The 23,269-nt window shown below is 40.3% G+C and overlaps 1 protein-coding gene across 1 annotated transcript; it reads right to left on the minus strand.

The window, feature by feature from the left end:
* Window positions 1–20,275: 20,275 nt before the first annotated feature.
* On the minus strand, window positions 20,276–21,081 carry FTHL17 (ferritin heavy chain like 17). The gene has a single exon (NM_001194051.3). The coding sequence runs from the start codon at window positions 20,985–20,987 to the stop codon at window positions 20,436–20,438; it is 552 nt and encodes a 183-aa protein (NP_001180980.2). The 5' UTR covers window positions 20,988–21,081; the 3' UTR covers window positions 20,276–20,435.
* Window positions 21,082–23,269: the final 2,188 nt, after the last annotated feature.

Here is a 23,269-nt window from a genome sequence, read left to right on the forward strand (position 1 = left end):
AAGGCTATGAGCAGGTTCCGTTAGAAGGAGTATATAGCATGACTTTTTTCAGTCCCAGTCATGTTAAGTGCTGCCGTATTCCTGACAGGAGAGAAGAGGTGCCAGCAGAATCACTGGGAGTTCTTCTCCTTCTTACAAAGCAGCAGGAGCTGCTGGAAGATTCCCAATCACTTTCTCTTGACCCTTTGTCTCCATTTATGCTAATTTCTCACATTCTTGGATGCTGCTTCCAGACCATATTCCTAAAGTATGAATCAATAATATTCCTCCTCTGCTCAAAAACCTACCATGGTCTCTTATTGCTGATTGCTTAAAGTCTATACTTCCAGCATCCATCCAGAGAAAAAATTCATTAGGAAATGTAGTGCCATTCTCTTGGTAATATTTGTTTTCCTCTTTTCTATACCTTGAACCCTCTGCTTTTGTCTTGTCTGGTACCCATGTTCTACTTTTGTTGGTGCTGTGTTCTCTACTTGAACTGCTTTTTCTTCTCCCTTTTGCCTACTCAAATCTCTGCCTTTCCTCCAGCCCTCATCCATCCCTGAGGCCTTCTCTATCTTCCTATCATTCAGATAAAGGCCTTTTCTGCAAGAAAAGAACAAAGCCATAGAAAGGCAGAAGGGGATTTAGGGGTGGGAAAGTTTACCCCTCACCTTTAATTCCATGTAGTCTAAATATATAATTGCCACATTTCATTCCATTTTAACTCCACCTAGATGTTCCATGGCATCTTATTTTTAATTCTTTCATTTATGTTTTGAAACAGAAAGTTACCACTTTCTTCTAAAGTTGTCAGTCCTTCTCTGTGTTCCATCTCTTTGATGCCAGCTTATACTCAGGATGCACAAAGCTGAAATTCCAAACATTGTCCTTCAGAATTCTTTTCTCTCCTTTGTTGCCCATCGGGTCTCCAAGAACTATAGTTTCTAGTGTTAACATCTTCCCCTCCTCTTCACTGTTAGTGCCTTAGTTGAACCTTCACCATTTCCCTGAAGATTTTCTGCAGCAGTCCCCTAGTAGATCCCAGGCTTCAAGCCTCATCCACACTCAGATGCTTAATTCATCTTCCATGTTTGTCTTTGTTCTGAAAGGAAAATGTGATCATTTAAGGAAAAAATTCTGAAGTGGCACTCCATTGCTTTTAGTGTACAATTGAAATTTTGTAGATGAACTGCCACATTTTCTCTGATCTGTCTTGCTTCTTTCCTTGCATCCTTTCTTCCTCTTACTGTCAGTCTTATCCTTCCCCACCACTTGACCTTGAACATGACAAGGTCCTCTGTGACCCACATCACTCTCTCTACCTGCAATGTGTTACCCCATATTTTCTCTGCATCCCCTATTCAATCATCAAAATTCCTTTTAGGTATCATCACACCTGAGGAAGTTTTCAGAACATCCAGATCTAGGTAACATTCTATTTCTCTGTGTGTACTTTATCCTATCACAGCACTTAAACGTCACTTTTAATGTTGGTGTGCCCAAATAAAATCTGAACATCTCGAAGGCAGAGCACCTAGCATCTAGCACAAGACCTGGCGAAAATGAAGTCCTCATAAATAATTATGAATGCATGAATAAATAGCATGTAATCCAAAGTTTCTCCATATGGCTTTTTATTTTTAGAATTGTTAATTGGTCTACATACGTGAGTATGTTTTTCTAAGATTACAAGGACTTTAAGGACTCGGTGTCTCTAAAACTGCACTGGAATAGCCTTACACAGGAGGGAGTTTGAGAAATACACTAGGGATCATGACAGAGAGTAAGAGGTCTAATATGTGGACTGATCAAGAGGCTACATTTACACCTTTATTCCTCCTTTCTGCTCAGCCTTTAATGGATACATTGTTGGGTTATCGAGCAGAAGAGTAATCATTTCTCAGGACATCATTTTCAGGTCTAGCCAAGGGCACCCATCAACAGAGCCCATCATCAGCTGCGGTTGACCAGAGCTCTAATTTGGCCGTTATCAATGAACTCTTTTGTAAGAAAGGTTGACTAAGTAGTGACCTTGTCTGTTTCACAAGATATAGAGAGCTCTCCCTCTAAACTCCCTCAAGTTTCAAGACCTTTCTTTCTTGTTAATGTCTGGGAACCATAGATGAAGTATAAATAACCACTGAGGGAGTGGTGCAATAGAGACATAATAGCAGGTCAACAATCCAGCAGGCCAGAATCCTGCTCTTGATGAAACTATTAATATCACAACCAGAAAATCTATTGGCACTGTGGTTTCAATATCTTAAACTTATACAGAATTTAGAATGAAAAAGACAACATATGCAATTCAGTAAGTGGAGTAAATATAGGAACCAAAATGCATACCAAACGCTCATCATATTGTTAAACTAGTCCAGTTCCATGTATTTTCTTTTTTTGACATTTGGTCGACCTGGGGCTTGCTTGATCATGTTTTTGTAATAATTTGAAACATTGTACTTCCCATGCATTTTTCCGTAGCCCGCTATATTGTACTGTATCATATAGCTCTTCCACACCAGCCAATTGCTCCACAACTTGTTCTTAAAAAGTCTCAGCTGGTGTGGTGGCTCATGCCTGTAATCCCAGCACTTTGGGAGGCCGAAGCAGGCGGATCACCTGAGGTCAGGAGTTCGAGACCAGCCTGGCCAACATAGTGAAACCCCGTCTCTACTAAAAATATAAAAATTAGCCAGGTGTGGTGGCAGGTGCCTGTAATCCCAGCTACTAGGGAAGGTGAGGCAGGAGAATTGCTTGAGCCCAGGAGGCGGAGGTTGCAGTGAGCCGAGATTGCGCCATTGCACTCCAGCCTGAGCGACAACAGCAAGACTTTGTCTCAATAAATAAATAAAATAAAATAAAATAAACCTCACATTCTGACTTTTGGCCAGAATCCCTTTCACTCCTCTTATCACCTTTTTCGGAGTTTTGTCCTTTCTTCAAGACCTAGCTAACTTGATTAAAAGTGTATGGTACTAGAAAGGCAAAATGACCACTAACTTTGAAGGACTTTATCCTGCAGGCAAAAACGATCCCAAGAGGGTTGAATGGGGGTATGTGCAATGTGATCAGAGCTTTGTTAAGGAATAGAACTCTCCTTCAGGATATCATCATCCCAAAATAGGTACTTGTAGTGCCTTGTTTCATTTAGGAGAGTTAAATATAATAATTTGTGATGGTTACTTTTTGAGTAAGTTATAGACTCACTTAAGTCATGAAACTTATGTAAGGTATAAAAATCTAAGCAATAGTAATTTTGTTCTTAAATTTTTTATTTTCAAAGTGCTTCATGCACATTATTCCAAAATAATACTGTCGGTGTTATACCAAGAAGGATAACTGATGGACCCTAGATCTAAACGCCAATAGTACTATCATGGCAAGCCAGAACTACTCCTGCTTCAGGTCATTAATTAACTCATTCATTCATTCAAAACATTTTTTTGATTTCCTATTCCAAGCAGTGTCAGAGGCACTTGAGACAAAACAGCAGAAAGAACAGACAAAAAATCCCTGCCCTCATGGAGTTTATATTCCAGAAGGAGAAGACAATGAACAAAACGAATAGTTAAAAATATGATAGGTTAGAAAGTGATGGATGTTACAAAGGGAAATGAAACAGGAAAGGGGGATAGGATGCAGAGAGAGGAGACCTCGTTAAGGAAGGCTCACTGATAAAGTGATAGTTGGCATATAATTGAATAAGGTGAAGCAACACGTCAGAAAATAAGAATATTTATAGTAGATTGCAAAAATGAACACAAAAATTGCCATTCCTATATCCATGTCCTTGGGTAGCCCCTTTCACACTGATTCTAGATTTAGTCATGTGACCTACTTTGACCAGTGTGACAATAGCAATTATGACCCAAGCAGAGACTCGAAATGCATTATGCGCTGTGCTTTCTCTCTCTCTCCCTCTCTCTCTCTCGCTCTGTCTCTCTCTCTCTCCCTCCCTCTCTCTCCTCAGAAACTTGTGACCACGATTATGTGAATGAGCCTGGGTTATATTGTTAGATGATGAGAAACACATGGCCAATTCCCATTGCACTATCAACATCAAACCACTGCTATCCTAATATAAAAGCAATGGACATAGATGTGTTGCAATAAAATTTTACCTATAAAAAGAGTTAGCAGACCAGATTTGGCTACTAGCCTGTAGTTTGCTGACTGCAGCTCTGGACCTTCCAGCCTCAGCCAAACTGGTTGATGAGAACTGTCCAGTCAACCCAGAGAATCATGAGAAGTAATAATTGATTGTTGTTTTACTCCATTATGTTTTAGTTTGCTTTGCCATACAACAAAACTTAACTGCTACCATGTTCCAGACAGAGGAAACCAGATACAAAAATCCTAAGAAGGTTGTAGTCTTGAGGTACTTTACTAATTATAGATAGAGAAATGTTGCTGGAGCCAAGTGAACAAGGAGGGCAGTAGAAGGAAATAAGGGCAGAAGAAACAGGATGGAGTAGGGAATGGGATAGGCCTAATGTGTGAGCTGTGAGGACCATTGTAACAGAGGAGTGACATGATTCGGCTTCTATTTTTAAAGCTCAGTCTGGCTGCTGTATTGAAAATAGTCTGTATAGTACCAGGGAAAAAGCAGGGAGATCAGTTAAGAGTCTGTTGTGACAGCCCGGGTGGGAAGTGGTGGTAGATTGAATACGGGTGGTAGCAATGGAGGTTGTGACAAGGGGTCAGAATCTGTGTATATTTTGCCTAAGATTCATTGATAATTTGGATGTCAGGTACATGAGAAAGAGAGGGATTAAAGATGACTTTATGGCTTTTGTTCTGAAAAATTGGAAATTGCCATTAATTTGAGATGGAGAAGGTATGGGGAAAAATATGAGGAGTTCTATGTGGTACACGTTCCCCCCATGATTTGCTATAATGTCTTTGGGAAAATATAATCAATTACATAAATTTTAAATAAAAAAACATGTAGTTTATTTAAAAGTCATAATACCCTAGAAGCATAATGTGTGCATATATATATGTATATACTTTATATGTATGTATATATTTACATACTATTAAAAATGACAAATTTGCCCCCACTTGTACTTCTCTTCTAATCATAATTCCCAAAGAAAACCTCTTTAAAATGTTTCTTCTGGAAGTTATCTTCATAACTCTGTATAATATGCTTGTTCTGTTTTACACTGATTTGTCTGTTTTAGACATTATCTTTTTCCTTCCTGGTTTTTTTCATTCTTTTTCTTTTGTTTTTTATTTTAAAATAATAATTACTTGATAAATAAGGATTGTATATATTCAAGGTGTAGGATGTTATGAATTAATATACATATACATTATGTAATGACCACAATCAAATTAATTTACACATCCATCACTACCCACGCTATTCATTAGATTCCCAGAATTTGTTCATCTTAAAACTGAAAATGTGTACCCTTTGATCAGTATCTATGTGGCAGATTAACTTTAAGATGTCTAGTAGTAGATATTCAAGTAGGTATTATATACATGGGTCTGGAGTTCAGGGGAGAGAATTAGACTAGAGCTATAAATTTGGAATAATCAACACATAGAGTGCATTTTCAATCCATAAGTTTGATAAGATCACCAAAGGAGTGCATTATACATTGATAGAAAAGCCTAAATGCCCATCAGCAGATCAATAGATAAAGAAAATGTGGTACATTTACACAATGGAGTACTATTCAACCATAAAAGGAATGAAATCCTGCCATTTTTGACAACATGGATGAGCTTGGAGGACATTATGGTAAGTGAAATAAGTCACGCACAGAAAGACAAATATCCATGATGTCACTCATATGTGGAATCTTAAAAAAAAAAAACTTGGTCTTATAGAAATAGAGAGCATAATGATGGTCACCAGAGGCTGGAGTTGTTAGGGAGTAGAGGAGACAGGGAGATGTTGGTCCATAATTACATTTAGATAGAAAAAATAAATTTGAAGAGATCTATTGTATAGCAAAATGACTGTAGTTAATGATGATATATTGTATTCTTGAAAAATGTAAAGAGTGGATGTTATGTGCTATCACCACAAAAATGATAAGTATGCAAAGTAATATATTTGTTAATTAGCTAGATTTAACCATTCTACAATGTATATGTACTTCAAAACATCATGTTGTGCATGATAAAAGCATATAATGTTATCTGTTAGTTAAAAAATATATGTATATAAGGCCAGATGTGGTGGCTCACACCTGTAATCCCAGCACTTTGGTACGACGAGGTGGGCAGGTCATTTGAGGTCAGGAGTTTGAGACCAGCCTGGACAATATGGTGAAACCCTGTCTCTACTAAAAATACAAAAATTAGCTGGGCATGGTGGTGCGCACCTATAGTCCCAGCTACTCATGAGGCTGAGCCAGGAGGATCGCTTGAATCCAAGAGGCGGAGGTTGCAGTGCGCCAAGATTGTACCACTGCACTCCAGCCTGGGCAACAGAGTGAGACCCTGTCTCAAAAAAGAAAGTATATAAATAACTGAGCCTTGGGACATTCCAATACTAAGATGTCAGGAAGATGAGGAATTCAGGAACAGTAGGCGGAACTGAGAGAGGTCAGAGGGATAGAAAGAAAACTGGGAGAGTAAAATATCCTGAAGATCACCTCAATAAAGTGTTCAAGTAAGGCTGGGCACAGTGGCTCACACCTGTAGTCACAGCACGTTGGGAGGCTGAGGTGGGAGGATCGCTTGAGCCTGGGAGTTTGAGGCTGCAGTGAGCTGAAATTGCACCACTGCACTCCAGCCTGGGCAACAGAGTGAGACACTGTCTCAGAAACAAAACAAAAACAAACAAACCAAAAAAGGTGTTCAAGTAAGATGAGAACTAAGAATTAACCCTTGTATTTATCAGTGTGGAGGAAACTGGAGTCCATGACAAAATGAACTTTTATGGAGTTATGGACATGAATGCCTGATAGGGATTGGAAGGAGTGAAAATGGGCACTATGAATATGGAGAGCACTTTAAGGAGTTTAGCATGAAGGAGATTAGTCAGAGGGTTATTAGAGTGATATTGTAGGGTAGGGTAAAAAAAATCCTGTGGGTTTTTTTTTTTTTTTTCCCTGAAGAGAACGATCCAATGAGGAGAGAGAAAATGATGATGCAGAAAAGGGAGTGAGGCCATCTTCGAGCAAGCAACCCATTCAAGCCACCAGATGGCTGCATCAGCGCAAGTGACTTCAGATGAGAAATAGAAGCAATGTTCTTGGGTGGACAAGAGGAACTGTAGAGCAAAAATTGAGAGGTTAGACTTAGATAGGGGCTTGGAGGTTTCATCCAGTAACAGGAGAGGAGGTAGAGTAAATGTATCCACATGCTGGTGGGTGGGAAGGTATCGTGGTAGGCAGAAGTCTGTGGAAATGTGTATAGTTTCAACTTCTTTTCAATGAAGCAGAATGCAAGGTTACCAGTTGAGAGTGAGGAGGGTTTGGGAGAAGGTGCGAGTGATTAAGAGGTTGGGAGAAGTAGTAGATTGTTCCAGTAATAACTCATAGTGCATCAAACCCTTGTTATACCTCTCCCACACTAATTCTTGGCTTGACCATGTGATTTGCTTTAGCTAAGACGACGTTAGCAAATATGATGTAAGCAGAGGAATACAAAACACTCATCTCTAGGAACTCTCCCACCAGCATTTGAGGAAACCCAAGCTAGCGAGCTGGAGACATGTGGCCTAGCCAACAGCAAGCACCCACTGCCATCTTAGACCAGCCAGCCCCGTTTAAGTCATCAGATAACCACAGCCACATGGTTGATACCAGGTAGATACAAGTCTAGTAGAACAACTACCCAACATTCAAACCCAAATTATTGACCCACAAAATCATGAGCAAATAAAATGATTATTGCTTTAAACTACAGACAAGTATCTCTTATCCAAAATGCTTGGGACAAGCAATGTTTCACATTTCAGATTCTGGAATATTTGTTTACACTTACCAGTTGAGTACCCTAAATCCAAAAACTCTGAAATCTGAAATGCTCCAATAAGCATTTCCTTTAAGTGTCATGTCACCACTCAACAAGTTTCAAATTTGGAGTGTTTCAGATTTTGGATTTTCAGATTTTGGATGCTCAATCTTTGCTATGTATTTGAATGGCTTGCTGTGTAGCAAGGGCTAACCAATATGGAAGAGAATGTATGAATGATGAACAGGGACAGTGGGAGAGTAAATGAAATAGGAAAATATGTTTATTGGCAGCACTAAGGGCCCACTTATGAGTCATACTCATTAAGTTTAACTGTGTTCAGTCAGAATGACTTGGTGTTTCTCCGGTCACGTTCAGCTGCGTGGGTGCAGGTGTGCTGTTGGGACAAAATATATTAAAGCAGGTTAGGGATTTGGCCAAACAAGTACAACAAAGCAGGTCAGGTAAGATGGAAATGTATGCAAAGGAATGATTATCATCATTTGCTATGGGATTTAACTTGAGCAAATAGAGGAGATCAAACACTTGAGGCACAGTAAAAATGTTGTGGACAAATTGATTTCCTAGGGGGATTATAGAATTTTGAGCATCAGGAGTCTAGAGAGAATGAACTAGGACTCCAGAGATAATGAACTAGAAAAAGAGGAGGTGGTGTTCAGCGAGTCTGTTGCATAAGATAGAGATTATGGAAACAGTGCAGTTATCCCAGGTGACAAGGTCTATGATATGACCATAACAATAAGTGGCTGAGCAGACTGGAGGACGAGATCATGAGAAGAGAACAGATCAGGGGACTTTAAAAGGCCAGGTTGTGAACGGGTCGTCTATGTGGATATTCAAATGACCAGGAATTAGAACACAGCAGATACTAAAGATTACCATTAGCCAGGAGCTAAGATCATCAACAAATATGGATTTGGAGTCTCTAGAAAACTATAACAAGAAAGGATGGAGGGAAGCATAATATCGTGGCATTACATTCTTAACTAAGATCTAAGATCATCAACAAATATGGGGTTGGAGTCTCTAGAAAACTATAACAAGAAAGGATGGAGGGGAGCATAGTATCAGGGCATTAGATTCTAAACTAGGATCTAAGATCATCAGCAAATATGGGGTTGGAGTCTCTAGAAAACTATAACAAGAAAGGATGGAGGAGAGCATAATATCATGACATTATATTCTAAACTGGGGGTTTTAAGGGAGGAGGAACAGGAGCAAGAATGGCTTGGAAACATCCACAAGGAGAAAGGAGGATTCCAACCTTACCTTCAGGCCCAGTCGTACTGTGGAGAGGATGATCATCACTGGAGAGGGTGCAAGGGAAGCAGTGTCCTTAGGGGAATTCCAGAGTGAGTTTAAAACAAGAAGGTGACGGGCATGTTCAGAAGAGAAGTTGATAACCTGGTAATGGTTCATGAGTTCCAAACAGCACAGGGGAACTTTCAAAAGTTGGGGAGGGGTAATAGAAGGGACAGAAAAGGAGAGGTGCATATTCTTATGGGGATTACAGCATGGAGGGTGAGGTATGTCCTGGGAAATCGGGCAAGGGGGAGTGGCTCTTGTGCTGATGGATATAAGTAAAGATAAAAGGCAATTTGAGATTAGGATTTTGGCTGCAAGGCAGACGATGGTGAGGCTGAAAATTTGGGGTGGTTGAAGGATTTCTGGGGACTCTTCCTCACATCTACCTATGATGATTTGGAGATGTGAGGAGGGGTTGTCCTATTTCGTTAGTTGAATAGTAAAATGTGTCAATACCATGCTGTATAACCTTGCCATTGTTTCCTAATTCTGCCCTGACACACATGCACCCCGGGAAGGATTTACTGGTGAAGGTACAGTGGCATTTTTTAAACTTCAGGCGTTGCCAATAAACTTCCTTTTTTCCAAACGTCTGACAAAAACAGTGAACAGTTTTTCAAGGGAGGTAAAAGCTGCCAGAGCTGAGTCTGATGTTCTTTCTCTGAAAGGAAAGGTGCAAGCCCTGCATTTCTTTGATGTTGCTCTGAAACACTTGCGCTGGCACCACCAGGGGCTTTGATGTTCTTCTAGCACTCTGACATCCTGACATCTGGGCTTGTATTCTTCTGAAGCAGCAAATTGAAACAATAGTCAAACTCCAGTTTAAAAAGAAAAAGGACAGTGAGGCCTCATTCAGAACTTTTTGATGCCACTTGCTTGATTAGAGAGAATGCTTTTCCTGCGTCTTCAAGCAGAGTCATTAGTTTCACATTTTCATATTCATCCCAAGTGTCTGCACTAGGCGCCCTCATTATCCCAGGAGATCCCCAAAAAGGAATTTGACAACCCCCATATGAAGCCCCAATCTACATGTGCTGCTTTCTCTGAATGGCCTTTTAGTCAAACATAAAAACTATACCCTTAACTTTAATATGAGCCCATCTTCCATACCTCCCTTTTATCATCTCCCCTTGAGTTACACTTCTTCTCTTCATGCTGGATGAACCCTCTCTCTTACCTTCATCCTCAGTTCTCACAAGCCCTGATGGGGAAGTCTATCTCCTATTGTTTTCACCTCCACATCTGTCCAGCCAGCTCTTCCTCTCTCACAAGTTTTAGCTATGCTAAGCATCTTTTATAGAATGATCCACACCACTGCTTTTTGATCCAAACGCCTTCACTTCTTTACCCTCTGTTTTCCATACACATTCACAGACTTGAAGAGTGAGTGGAGGAAAAAAAGCAAATCATTTTCTCGATATTAAAGTTTCTTTATTCAGTGTGGGTTTCTCACATTTTTAATATGGGAAATCCTCCCAGACAGAGCCTACATTTCTGCCAACCTCAATAACATTATGGGTTGGACCATAATAGTTATAATTACGTTTGGGCTCTCCATTTTCCTGCCACCTTCAAGTCTCCACTTCTCTCCCTAATATCTTAGGTAAGTTTGACATCAAACTTCTTTTCCCGGAGCTACCACTTACAATGAGATCATTCTCCCTCTGGGGCCAGGAAGAGATCAGATTAGGTAAAGCGGGTTTTCCTGATTTGTTCAGAGGAAACCTCCCCTTCCTCTACTTCAGCAAACTCTTTCCTTTTAACACCTTCATTTTCAATAAGATGTAGGTTGACAGATAATAGTGAAACTCACGTGCGGGGGTTACTGCAAATATCAGAGGGCCCCGAAATCCGGTTAGTTTGATGCCTTAGGAGCCCTCACCCAAGGTTCTTGGATGAATCTGCTGTTAATTGTCTTATCAGGAATCCAGTCTAGTTTTGGCATCATTGAGTTCTATGCAAGCAACTCTTCCGCATCAAAGGACTGCTGCATTTTGGATTGCCTCTAACCAAGGAAGTTTGTCAAAACTCTCCAGAGTGAGAACAGACCCCAAACACCTGAGGCCTTCAGTTTTCTTTTTTACCTTTTCTAGTAGATTTTTTTTTTTTCCAGCAGGTATCTCTTGGGAACCTTTTAATGGAGAAGTGGAGGTTGTCTGTGATCAGAGGGAATTCCATTTAGTACATTTCCAGAACAAATTGTGAGAGAAAGTAGCTCAGTTGTTTTGTTGTGAAGTCTACAAATTGTCTTCACCAGGGAATACATGGTTGTTCTCCTTTCTCAGAGCTGGAACGAGCTTTTGACTCCTCACTGGTCCCCAGAGTTGGCCCCAAATATGGTCTTGCCCATTAGGGAAGCAGATCAAGGGCCAATAACTTGATCTGCTTTCCTTGTGGGCAAGACCATATTTGCCTGAGAAAACTTAATTTTAATAACTGATTAATATTGTATTTTCAGGTAAGTGCCACATTTCACCAATCCCATGCTGCTGCCTTTTTTAAAATTCTCATAATAGATGTGCAACGAATTTCCACAAGGTTTCTTGACACTTCTTGCATCCATGTCTACACCTGCGGTGTACATGCCTTCACTTTCCATGTATTCTCAACCTACTGAATTTACCCTATACCCCTACCTCTCTTCGTTCAAGGGCCTCTTGGACTTAATAATCCACTGCAGAGTATCAGACTCAAAACAAAGGTGAGGCAACTAGTCAGATATGCTCCTTTTTAGGAAGACTGCATTTCTGTCTTTTCCAGGTCACAGAGGTAAATGATTTCCTAGGGGAACTAGGAGCTAAGGAATCAAAGTTCTTAAAGAAAATGGGGTCAGGACAATTTTTATTGTGAGCTGGATATGTCCCTGAGAGGGCTTCCAGATGATTTTCAAGATAGCTTACAAAAATTCTAGACAAGAGAACCACGACAGGAACTACACCAACAATGCCCTGCAAAAGATCCATGGCACCCTCCCAGGCCAGTTTATGTCTGAAGAACAGATTAGAAGATGTTTGCATAGGAAAATGTTTATTTACAATTTATTTAAGAATACTCAATTCTGCAATAGATAAGAAAAACAAATAAGGATAGGTGAAACTAAGTGTAGATAATTCTTGTGAAACATACTGGACATGGACAAAGCAGGCAGAATATATATGTGCTGAATAAGAAGGGATGGAAGGCTGGGCATGGTGGCTCATGCCTGTAATCCCAGCACTTTGGGAGGCCAAGGCAGGCGGATCACCTGAGGTCAGGAGTTCGAGACCAGCCTGACCAACGTGATGAAACCCCATCTCTACTAAAAATACAAAAATTAGCTGGGCGTGGTAGCAGGTGCCTGTAATCCCAGATACTAGGGAGGCTGAGGCAGGAGAATCGCTTGAACCCAGGAAGCGGAGGTTGCAGTGAGCCAAGATCGAGCCATTGCACTCCAGCCTGGGCGATAGGAGCGAAACTCTTATCTCAAAAATTAAAAAAAAAAAAAAAAAAAAAGGGATGGAAAGAACAAGTAGAAACCAAATATTCATGACAGTTGGAACATCCTTAGATCAGCTGCTCATTGGTAATAGTTATCTGGTCCCATATGTCCTCTCTCTCATATACTAGATTAAAACACCTGCTTAGCAGGTGACCTGTGAGTTATAGTTGTGCCCAGGAGTACTTGCCCCTGCATCTGTCTGTTAGAGCAGGTGTGTGTTGACTTTAGCTATCTTCATTACTGGTCCTCATAAGCATACAGTCAGTGGGCAAAGCTAAAGCAGAAAAGAGACAGTGAACATTTTCTGACATGGGATTTAGGCCGCATGGTCCTTTCATCCTGCTAGCATCCTCTCTTCTCTTCACTGCCCTCTTTCCTTGTTTCTCATTGTATGCTCCATATCATTCAGTAAACACTGTGAAATGAGTGTCTTTGATCTGTGAGCCTCTTGGTTTGTGACTCCCTGTACATCCTATCTGGCAATGTATTTGAAGGCTACAGAAACATCAAGGCAATTTCCAGTCATGACAAGGAATGACAAAAGTTAAAGAAACTGACACTTTGGCCAACAAGGCGAGGAGAAACTGACAGAGACACTTGCAGACTGAACTATAATCTGAGCTCTTCTAATTTCTAAGCAGCAAAGGCAAAGAGACAAAGGACCCAGTTGTAATCTCCCAAATATCATGAGAGGCCCAGAGAGAGAAGGGCACATCAACCCAAAGGGTCATCCTTTTTCTGGGGCTGAGGTTGTACAACAAGTTACTGATTCCTTCACTTACCATGGTACCTGGGACAGAAAGTCTAAGTACAACAAGACAAAAGTGAGTGACTACAGGGTCCAGCAGGTAATTAAAATCACTAAAGAGGTACTTTATTGCCACAGTATTCTTTGAGGTACCTAAGTTACATTGCTTTAATGACATGTACTGTGGTGAATTGGAGAATATGTATGCTTTAAGATGGCAGCTGAAACTCAGTTCCATATGAAGGTTCCCATGGGAACAGGGCCCAATGTAGCCAGATAGTCAGCATTTTCAAAAGGAGCCAGGAATATATAATTTTATGAGAACTTTCCCAATTAAAAGTTCATTATCCACAAAACAAGTTATACCAAACATAAGAAGATAGAAATTATATCAAGTATCTTTTCTGACAGCAATGTTATAAAACTAGAATTAAATAACAAGAAGAACTTTGGAAACTTTACAAGTACATGGAAAGAAAAGTTTCAGTGTACAAAAATCAACATACAAAAATCAGTAGTGTTTCCATATGCTAGCAGTGAACTATCTGAAAGAGAAATCAAGAAAACAACTCCATTTACAATAGCTAAAAAAAGATAGCTAGGAATAAATTTAATCATGAAATTGAAAGATTACTGCAAACTCTAAAGCATTGATAAAAGTAATTGAAGAGGAAACAAATAAATAAAAAGATATTTCATGTTCGTGGATTGGAAGAACTATTATTGCTAAAATGTCTATACTACCCAAAGTGATCTACAGATTCAATGCAATCTCTATCAAAAAATCAGTAACATTCTTCACAGAAGTAGGAAAAAAACCCTAAAATTTGTATGGAACCACAAAAGACCGCTGAATAGCCAAAGCAATTGTGAGCAAAAAATAATAAAAATAAAAATAAAACCCCCCACAACAACAATAAAAATTAAAAAAACAAACAAACAAAAAGAATCAATCACTAATCATCAGGAAAATACAAGTCAAAACAGCAATGAGATATTAACTCAAGCCAGTTAGAATGGCTATTGTTAAAAAGACAAAAGATAAGAAATGTTGGTGAGGATGTGGAGAAAAGGGAACTTTTGTGTATTGTTGGTAGGTATGTAAATTAGTACAGCCATGATGGAAAACAGTATGAAGGTTCTTCAAAAAATTAAAAATAGAACTACCGTATAATCCAGCAATACTACTACTGGGTATATATCTAAAGGAAATGAAACCAGTATGTCAGAGAGGCATCTGCACTCATATGTTCATTGCAGCATATACGGAATAGCCAGGATATGGAATTAACCTAAGTATCCTACAACAGATGAATGGGTAAAGAAAATGTGGTATATCTACACAGTAGAATACTACTCAGCTACAGGAAGAATGAAATTCTGTCATTTGCAACAGCATAGGTGAAACTGGAGGACATTATGTTAAGTGAAATAAGCCAGACACAGAAAGACAAACACTACGTTCTCACTCATATGTGGAATCTTAAAAAGTTGATCTGATAGAAATAGTAAGTAGATAGTAGTTGCCAGAGACTAGAGACTGGGAGAAAAAGGAGGGTGGGAAGTTACAGTTAGAAAGGAAGAATTAGTTCTGGTGTCCTATTGCACAGTAGGGAGACTACAGTCAACAATAAGGTGTTGTGTATCTCAAAATAGCTACAAGACAGAATTGTGAGTGTTCTCATCACAAAGAATTCATAATAAATGTTTGAGACGATGGATGTGTAATTATCCTAGTTTGATCATCACACAAAGTATATGCATATCTAAATATCACACGGTACCCCATATACATGCATGATTATTATGTGTCAATTAAAATAAAAGTTATAATTCATTGGCTTTTCAAGATGTTCATTTTTAAATATGATTTATCTAATAAAATGGACAAGGACTCTGGAAAATGGCTAATTCTAGAACTGGGGCAGGGAAAATACATCATGGGTCTGGAGCATATTATAGTGCTGAAAAGTAAGGAAATGCTACACACATACATACAGAGGATGAGACTATGTCAAAGGAACACAGGAGCCAACTGAAGGATCTCCAACTGGTTAAATGTGGAACAATTTGAGGAACAAAATAAATAATGTGGTTCAGGATTATAACCCAAAATAATAAATAAATATCCATGAATCCATAGTGAGATAAATAAATGATTGAATAAATAAATGGGAAAGAAGGCACACATTTTTCTTATAGAAGAATTCCAAATATTATAGGTAAATACTCTGTCCATCCGTGCGGTGCTCCTCCTCCTAGCCTCTTGAGGGTGAACTGGACTTGATGACTCACTTTAAAGAACAGAGTTTGGAAAGGGGAAAAATAGCAACTTTAAGTGGAGAAACCTGGCCAATACCTCTAACCAAGCAATAAAGGTTAAGACTGCCAATGATAAGTCATGTTCATGTCATGTAGCCTCAATGATAGGATGTGATGAAATATACACTCCAGAGGTAAAGTGGTCTTTTTCCCCAAAACCCAGAATCTCAGTCTAATCATGAGAGCAGCACCTGACCAATCCAAATTGAGAAACATTCCACGAAATACATGATCAGTAGTCTTCAAAGCTGTGAAGGTTATGAAAAATAAGGAAAGATGGAGACAGAGGAGACCAAGAAGACATGACAATTAAATGCAATGTAGAAACCTGGATTGGAACTTGGAACAGGAAAAGAATGTCAGTGGAAGAACTTGTGAAATCTGAATACAGTGTGGGGTTTAGCTAATAGTAATGTGCCAATTTTAATTTTTTATTTTTGACGAATGTACCATGGTTCTGTAAGAAGTTAACATTACAGCAAACTGGGGAAAGGATATGCAGAAATTGTACCATCTTTGCAATTTAAATATAAAATTTAAATTTATTCCAAAGTAAAAAGGTTGTTAAAAAATCATCAGTCCAAGTAAACTACGTCTGAAGATGAATCTGGCCTGAGGCCTTCTGTTGGATCCTCTGGTTTAGAAGGAAAATAAATGTTCCCATGACATTGTTCCCCTGAATCATCAGAGATCACAGTAAGCAACCAGCCCTTAACTTCAAGATCAATCCTCCATTACACTTAGATGTATAATCTTTTCTTTCCTCCTAATAAATGTCCTGATCTTTCCTCACTCCTATACATATATACACACACACATATATATACACATATAGACACACATATATACACATATATACACACATATACACATATATATACATATACATATATATGTATGTTTTTTCTTTCTCCTTCCTGATATGCTAATGTAATGGTTGGAGCTGTAATAGCCATGTGGATCATGAGATGACCTTTGCACTGGAAGCCCTGTTCAGTGAAACAACAAGATAATGTATTTTATCAAATCAAACATAATAATTTAAGGCACACCATTGTTCTATGTACCACAGAACAAGAAAGTGCTACCAATTAAATTAGAACACAGTGTTTTCTTATCCCTTAGATTTTTAAATTTCAGTTACTGGAAAATCTCTTTTACACTTATTTAAGCACAGACTTTTGTTATTGAATCAGTCTTGTGTGCACACATAAAAAGGAAACTGTGCTAAATAAATTGTTTCAAGTACTGCTAGAACTTCTTCAGATTCAAATTTCACTCTTCTCGATCACTTCTGTACTCAGAATCATTGATATCTCTTAATATCGTCCTCTGTGCCATCAAACGTGCTGCTAACGTAGTGTTTTTTAAAAGAGTACACCTCTAATATCTCCAGGACTTTTTCTTAGCCAATGATATCATTTTGTTGAGTTTTGCAGTGCATCCTCAGGCAATGACAGGTATGGCCGACAGTGATTGTAAGATACATCCCAATTTCAAGTATGTTAAAATGTAAAGAAAAAAAATATGCCTCTTGGAATCCACGAAATGAGATTGAAAGCTCTTCCACAGTAGCCCTGAACTGTTTTCTTCCATACTTCTTTTATATATGAAAAACAAAACCTATCTTTTTTAAGACTCTGCTTTTCTGGTCTTTGTTACTACTCATAACCTAACCCAAACCAAACGGTCACAGGATTCCTAAAAATATGATAGCCATAAGTACTTTCCTTTCTTACTGTACCTCATCCCACCCCTATAGCTCCCTTGACTAGTGAATCAAGGTGTCAATTTCTTTGCTTTTACTTTTCAGGTGTCCTCACACTTTGCTAATGTGATTACTCTCATTTCACCTTTCCCTTCAGCTTTCCTGAAGCAAATTCTCCATCAATATTTCTCTGAACCTGAACTCAGGACCACAATAACAACAGCAACAACAGCAACATCAGATGATTTGTAAAACAAAAATTGTTATTTTAAAATCTGAAGCATAGTATCACTTTCAAGATTACAGATAATGCTTTCCTCTACTAAATACTTGATTAGATACGTCCCTCAGGCTTGTGAAAAGAAACTGTAATTGCTGGTAAATGAAAAGAAAAATTAAAGGAGAATTTAAAAATCAGAAATGTAGATCAAATTTCCAGAGTAGAGAAGATTCAGGAGAAATTAATGGGTGCTTTGTACTGCTTGTCACACACATTTGTAAGAAAAAAAATACTTTTCCTTTTTCTGGAAAATGAAGTACAAGTTGTCAGTGACAACCATCTATTAAGAAATTTCCTTTTGTGATAGAGTGAGGGTTTTTTTTCCCCAGAGGTAAATTATTCAACACAGTTAATTTGAATCCGTGTTTGAGTCTGAGATGAAGTTATCAATTTTACCATTTTCCCTCAGTCCCGATACTATCGTTGCCTGAGACTTTGGTACCCATAGCAACAGCCACTGTTTCGGACATCATTGCCCCAAGCAACAGAGCACAACGAATGACTGACAAGCCTCCAGTTGTATGTGTCAGGGTGGTATTTTCCAGGGCTAGAAGACTGGGGCACAACTCACTCTCAAGTATTGAAAGTCAGGCTGTCAAAGAATTGGGAAGGCTGTGTGTATGTGGGAATGTGGTCCACCTGTAAGAAGTTTGCTCACTCGTTTTGAGAGGAATGTGGCAAGGGAGGGTGGGAAAATGAGACTTGCAGCGATGGATAAGGCCAAGACATTGAAAAGTGCCAGTGGGGCCAGCTTGGTCTAAATGTTTCTCCTGTTTTTCCCACAGTTGCCCCACATATTCAAAAGGCTGTTTGTGTACCCTAAAACTGAACCAAAAGGAGGGGATTTAGGACATTCATGTTTTTGTTGCAGTGGAACAAGAATAGAAACAATTGAGCTGCCGCTTTACCTAGACTTCCCAGCCAGGGATTCTGAAAGAAAAGCTGTGAAATGTGACACTACAAGTAGTGGCATGTGATAGGCACTGGAGTGTAATCACAGTCCTCTTTGAGTCTTGCAGGTGAGGAAATCCTGCTTTTCCCCAGGTAAAATAAAAGGATGTAGTTCTAAGTAGACTTCTCTGCATTATCCTGGGGTGTCTCTGAATCACAGGAAAGGGAAAAATGGGATAAAGAGGGGGTCCCATGACCAAGATGGAACTAGTCTGATGTCAGCTGTAGATCTCAGTAAAGAGACCACAACAGGCAATGTATAGATTACAGTACACTGTGCATGATAAACATACAGGGCTTCTCTGCCCAGGCTTTGAGATGAGCTAGATTTGCAGATAGAGTGTGTGTGTTTTGTAGCCACCCCATTTACCTGCTGTGCTTGAAGAGAAGCCACTCACAATGAAGACATGTGGTGGATGGATGGTGCACTCTGGGGATTTCCAGCCCTAAGGCCTTCTTAGGTATTCAGTGCCAACTCAGGCAACAGTGTGACTATCTGTTTCAGGGAGAGAACCCGAACAGAGGGGTTCAAGTGTACAGGTGTTGGCTGCCTTCCTGTGAGGTGCCCTACTACCTCATATAGTCTGTTGCTCATTCTGAAGGCTTCTTTCATATGAGAAGGATTTTGGCTAAGGTTTAGAAGCTGTCTCCACCCTAGGCTAGAAGGCACACCTGTAATTAGGAGAGAGACTACAGTGATCAGGGCTGCCTTTAAGAGTGTTGGGGGATTTCCCTCCCTTCTGGGGCAGGTTATTTGGCTAGATTCCCAGTCTATCCACACAATCTTCTTTAACCCGTTGATAGACTTGCAGGGTAATAGAAAGAAAAAGGAACATGGCATCAGAAGATCGAAGTTCATGTCCAGATTCCACAACTTCTTGCCTGTATGGCCTCCCTTTTTGTCACTAATAAAGTCATGATACTTGTCCTTCCTTATTCCTGAGATTCTTGTAAAAACAAAGTACAACAATGTAAATAAAAGGACTTGGACTTGCAAAGTGCCATTTTAGATTGTCAGCCCCTTGGCTTTGGGGAAGCCAGCTTAAGGCTCCCTTTGTAACTGTCACCCAGAGTGAGCTTGCCAAAGAGGTACCCTGCTATGCTGTCACCCAGAGCCCCCACTTGCTACTCAGAATCAACAAACATTAACATTGGCATATTTTAATAAACTACAAGTTTTCATGTAAAGTTGAAGACCCCTTTGTTTATTTTAATCCTTGCCCAATCCCATTCCCTTCACTTCTTCCTCAGAGGCAACCACTATGATGAATTCCAGACCATGTTTTACACTTTACCATGCCCATGCTTCCACAGCCACCAGGGCCCAAGACCGCCCACTCCACCCCATGCCACCCCACATACTCGGGTAGTTTACAAAGGCAAGACGAATGTGTTTTCCAGGGGCCCATAAAATACCATTCCCCTCCACCCCTGCAAATCCTGAGCTGCATGCAGATCGGGCAGGGGTGGGTGGAGAGACTGCTGGATACCTACTTTAAACCTGCGTAGGGATTTGCCCTGATTCCTAAAAGGTGAGAGTTGCAGGCGCGCATCAACTGGACACTTTTATTGCTTTGAGAACCAGATAACTTTATTGCTAACAATGGTAAAACTGAAAGATAAAACTGAAGAGAACGTTCTGAAAGGGCAACATGCACGCCCCGCCTGGTGGCCCGACCCAGGGAAGGGACCCCGTGGCTGTGGGGCCAATCTGGGCTCAGGTCTCTTTGACGCGGCTGCCCAGGGTGAGCTTGTCGAACAGGTACTCAGCCAGGCCGGCTTCCGGGGAACATATCTTGCGCAGGTTGCTCACGTAGCCACCCAGCTCTTTGATGGTCTTGACTTGCTCGTGCAGGTAGTGGCTCTCCAGGAAGTGGCACAGCTGGGGGTCGCCCTTCTCCACGGCCAGCTGGTACAGCTCCAGCAGGCTCTGGTTGACGTTCTTCTCCAGGTGGAAGGCGGACTCCATAGCCACTAGCCCGCTCTCCCAGCCTTGGCGCTCTGGCTTCCTGATATCGTGAAGGCGGATGCGGCCACCGCGCAGGTTCTGAAGCTTCATCAGCTTCTGGGCATGCTCCATCTTGTCGTCCGACAGGCGCAGGAAGTAGCGGAAGAAGTTCTCCAGGGCCACGTCGTCCCGGTTGAAGTAGAAAGCCATGGACAGGTACAGGTAGGAGGTGTAGAGCTCCAGCCTGATGTGGCTGTTGATGGCGGCCTCGCAGTTGGTGTCGTATTTCTGGCGGACCTGCGAAGGCTGGGCGGTGGCCATGGCGGGCAGCGCGGGTGCGGGCGAGCACACGGGCGAAGTCGGTGCGGTAGCGAGGGTAGCGGCTGAGGTGACAAGAATGGCGGATGGTGAAAGGTGGGTGTGCGACGAAACCAGAAGTGGGCAGTGGCGACCGTTAGGGAGGAGCGCGCTTTGTCGGTGGGGGGAGGGGCCGGGGAAACAGAGTCGCGGGGCAAGGGGGTGGGGGCACGAGCGCTGACTTCCGTCGGAAATCCCGGCCACTTGGCACTGAACGTTTCAAGACCATCTTTTAAAAATAACTGCTCTAGGCTGGGCACGGTGGCTCAAGCCTGTAATCCCAGCACTTTGGGAGGCCGAGGCGGGCGGATTACGAGGTCAGGAGATGGAGACCAACCTGGCCAACATGGTGAAACCCCGTCTCTAGTAAAAATACGAAAAAAATTTAGCCGGGCGTGGTGGCGGGCGCCTGTAGTCCCAGCTACTTGCGAGGCTGAGGTAGGAGAATTGCTTGAACCTGGGAGGCAGAGGTTGCAGAGAGCCGAGTCCACTACACTCCAGCCTGGGCAACAGCGGGAGACTTGTCTCAAAAAATAACAACAACAAACTGCACTATTGAGATACAATTCCTATGCCATGAAATTCACCCTCTGAAACATTTCCGTGGTTTTTAGTATATTCATGAATTTGTGTAACTATCACCCCATCACCAAAAATATAATTTCAGAACGTTTTCCTTATTCCAAAATGAAATCCCCTACCCGTGAATAGTTACTGCCTCCCTCACAGGCCCAACAACCAAGAATGAACTCTCTGTTTCTAGAGATTGGATTACTCTGGATATTTCAAATAAATGAAATAATACTATATGCAGCCTTTATATGGCCTCTTTCATTTAGAATATTGTCTTTAACTTTTATCTTTTTTATGGCTGAATTATATTCCATTGTATGGATATACCACATTTTATTTACTCATTCATCAGTTGCTGGGCATTTGGATTGTTTCCATTTTATGACTGTTATGACTAATGCAGCTATGAGGATTTTTATAATAGACATATGTTTTCAATTCCCTTGGGTATGTACCTGGGACTAGAATTGCTGGGTCATATGTTAAGACTCTGTTTAACATTTTGAGGAACTGCTAGACTGTTTTCCAAAGTCCCTTCATCAGTTTACATGCCCACTAACAATGTATGAAGGTTCCAACACTGTCATTGTCTTTGTTGTTGTTTTAGTGGATGTAAAGTGGTATCTCATTGTGGTTTTGATTTGCATTTCCCTAATGACTATTGATGTTGAGCATCTTTTCATAGTCATTTGTATATCTTCTTTGGAGAAATCTCTATTCAAGTCATTTGCCCATTTTAAAATTGGGTTATTTGTATTCTTATTGTTGAGTTTTAAGAGTTCTGTATATATTAAGTGTGCAAGTTCTTTTTTAGATATATGATTTGCAAATATTTTCTCTCATTCTTTGTTTTTTTTTTCACTTTCTTAATGGTGTCCTTTGAAGCACAAAAGTTCTTAATTATGTTCAATTTTTTTGTTTTTCTCTTGTCACTTGTGCTTTTAGTGTCCTAAGACACCATTGCCTAATTCAAGGTCATAAACATTTATGCCCAGGTTTTCTTTGACTAACTTTTTAGTTTTAGCTTTTACATTTAAGTGTCTATCTCATTTTGAGTTAATTTTTATATATGATATGAGGTCGTTGTCCAATTTCATTCCTTTGTGTGTGGATACCCAGTTGTCCTAGCACCATTTGTTGAGAAGACCATTCTTTCTCTACTAGATGGTCTTGGCACACCTGTCAAAAATCAATTGACCATAGATGTATGGGTTGATTTCTGGACTCCCACATCTGTTCTGTCAATCTATGTGTTTAAACTGATGCTGGCACAACACTGGCTTGATTACTATAGCTTTGTAGTGAGTTTTGAAATTGGGCAGTGTAGTCATCCAACTCTGCTCTTCTGCAGGATTACTTTGGCTATTCTGGGTCCCTTGAATTTCCATATGAGTTTTAGGCTATACTTGTCAATTTTTTTTTAAAGCCTGCTGGGATTTTGATAGGGATTGCATTAAACCTGTAGGTCATTTGTGGGAATATTGGTATCTTAATAATATTAACTCTTCTAGTCCATAAACATAGGATGTCTTTTAATTTATTTAGGTCCAGGACCTTTAAAAAATAAAGATTTTGATTTAGGCTGGGGCCCCAAATCAGAATTTCTAAACATCTCAGGTGATGCCAGACCACATTCTGAGTAGCAATGCTCCAAGAGGGAGGAGGCCTCTATC

This window comes from Macaca mulatta, chromosome X (assembly GCF_049350105.2).
Source record: "Macaca mulatta isolate MMU2019108-1 chromosome X, T2T-MMU8v2.0, whole genome shotgun sequence".
NCBI lineage: Eukaryota > Metazoa > Chordata > Mammalia > Primates > Cercopithecidae > Macaca > Macaca mulatta.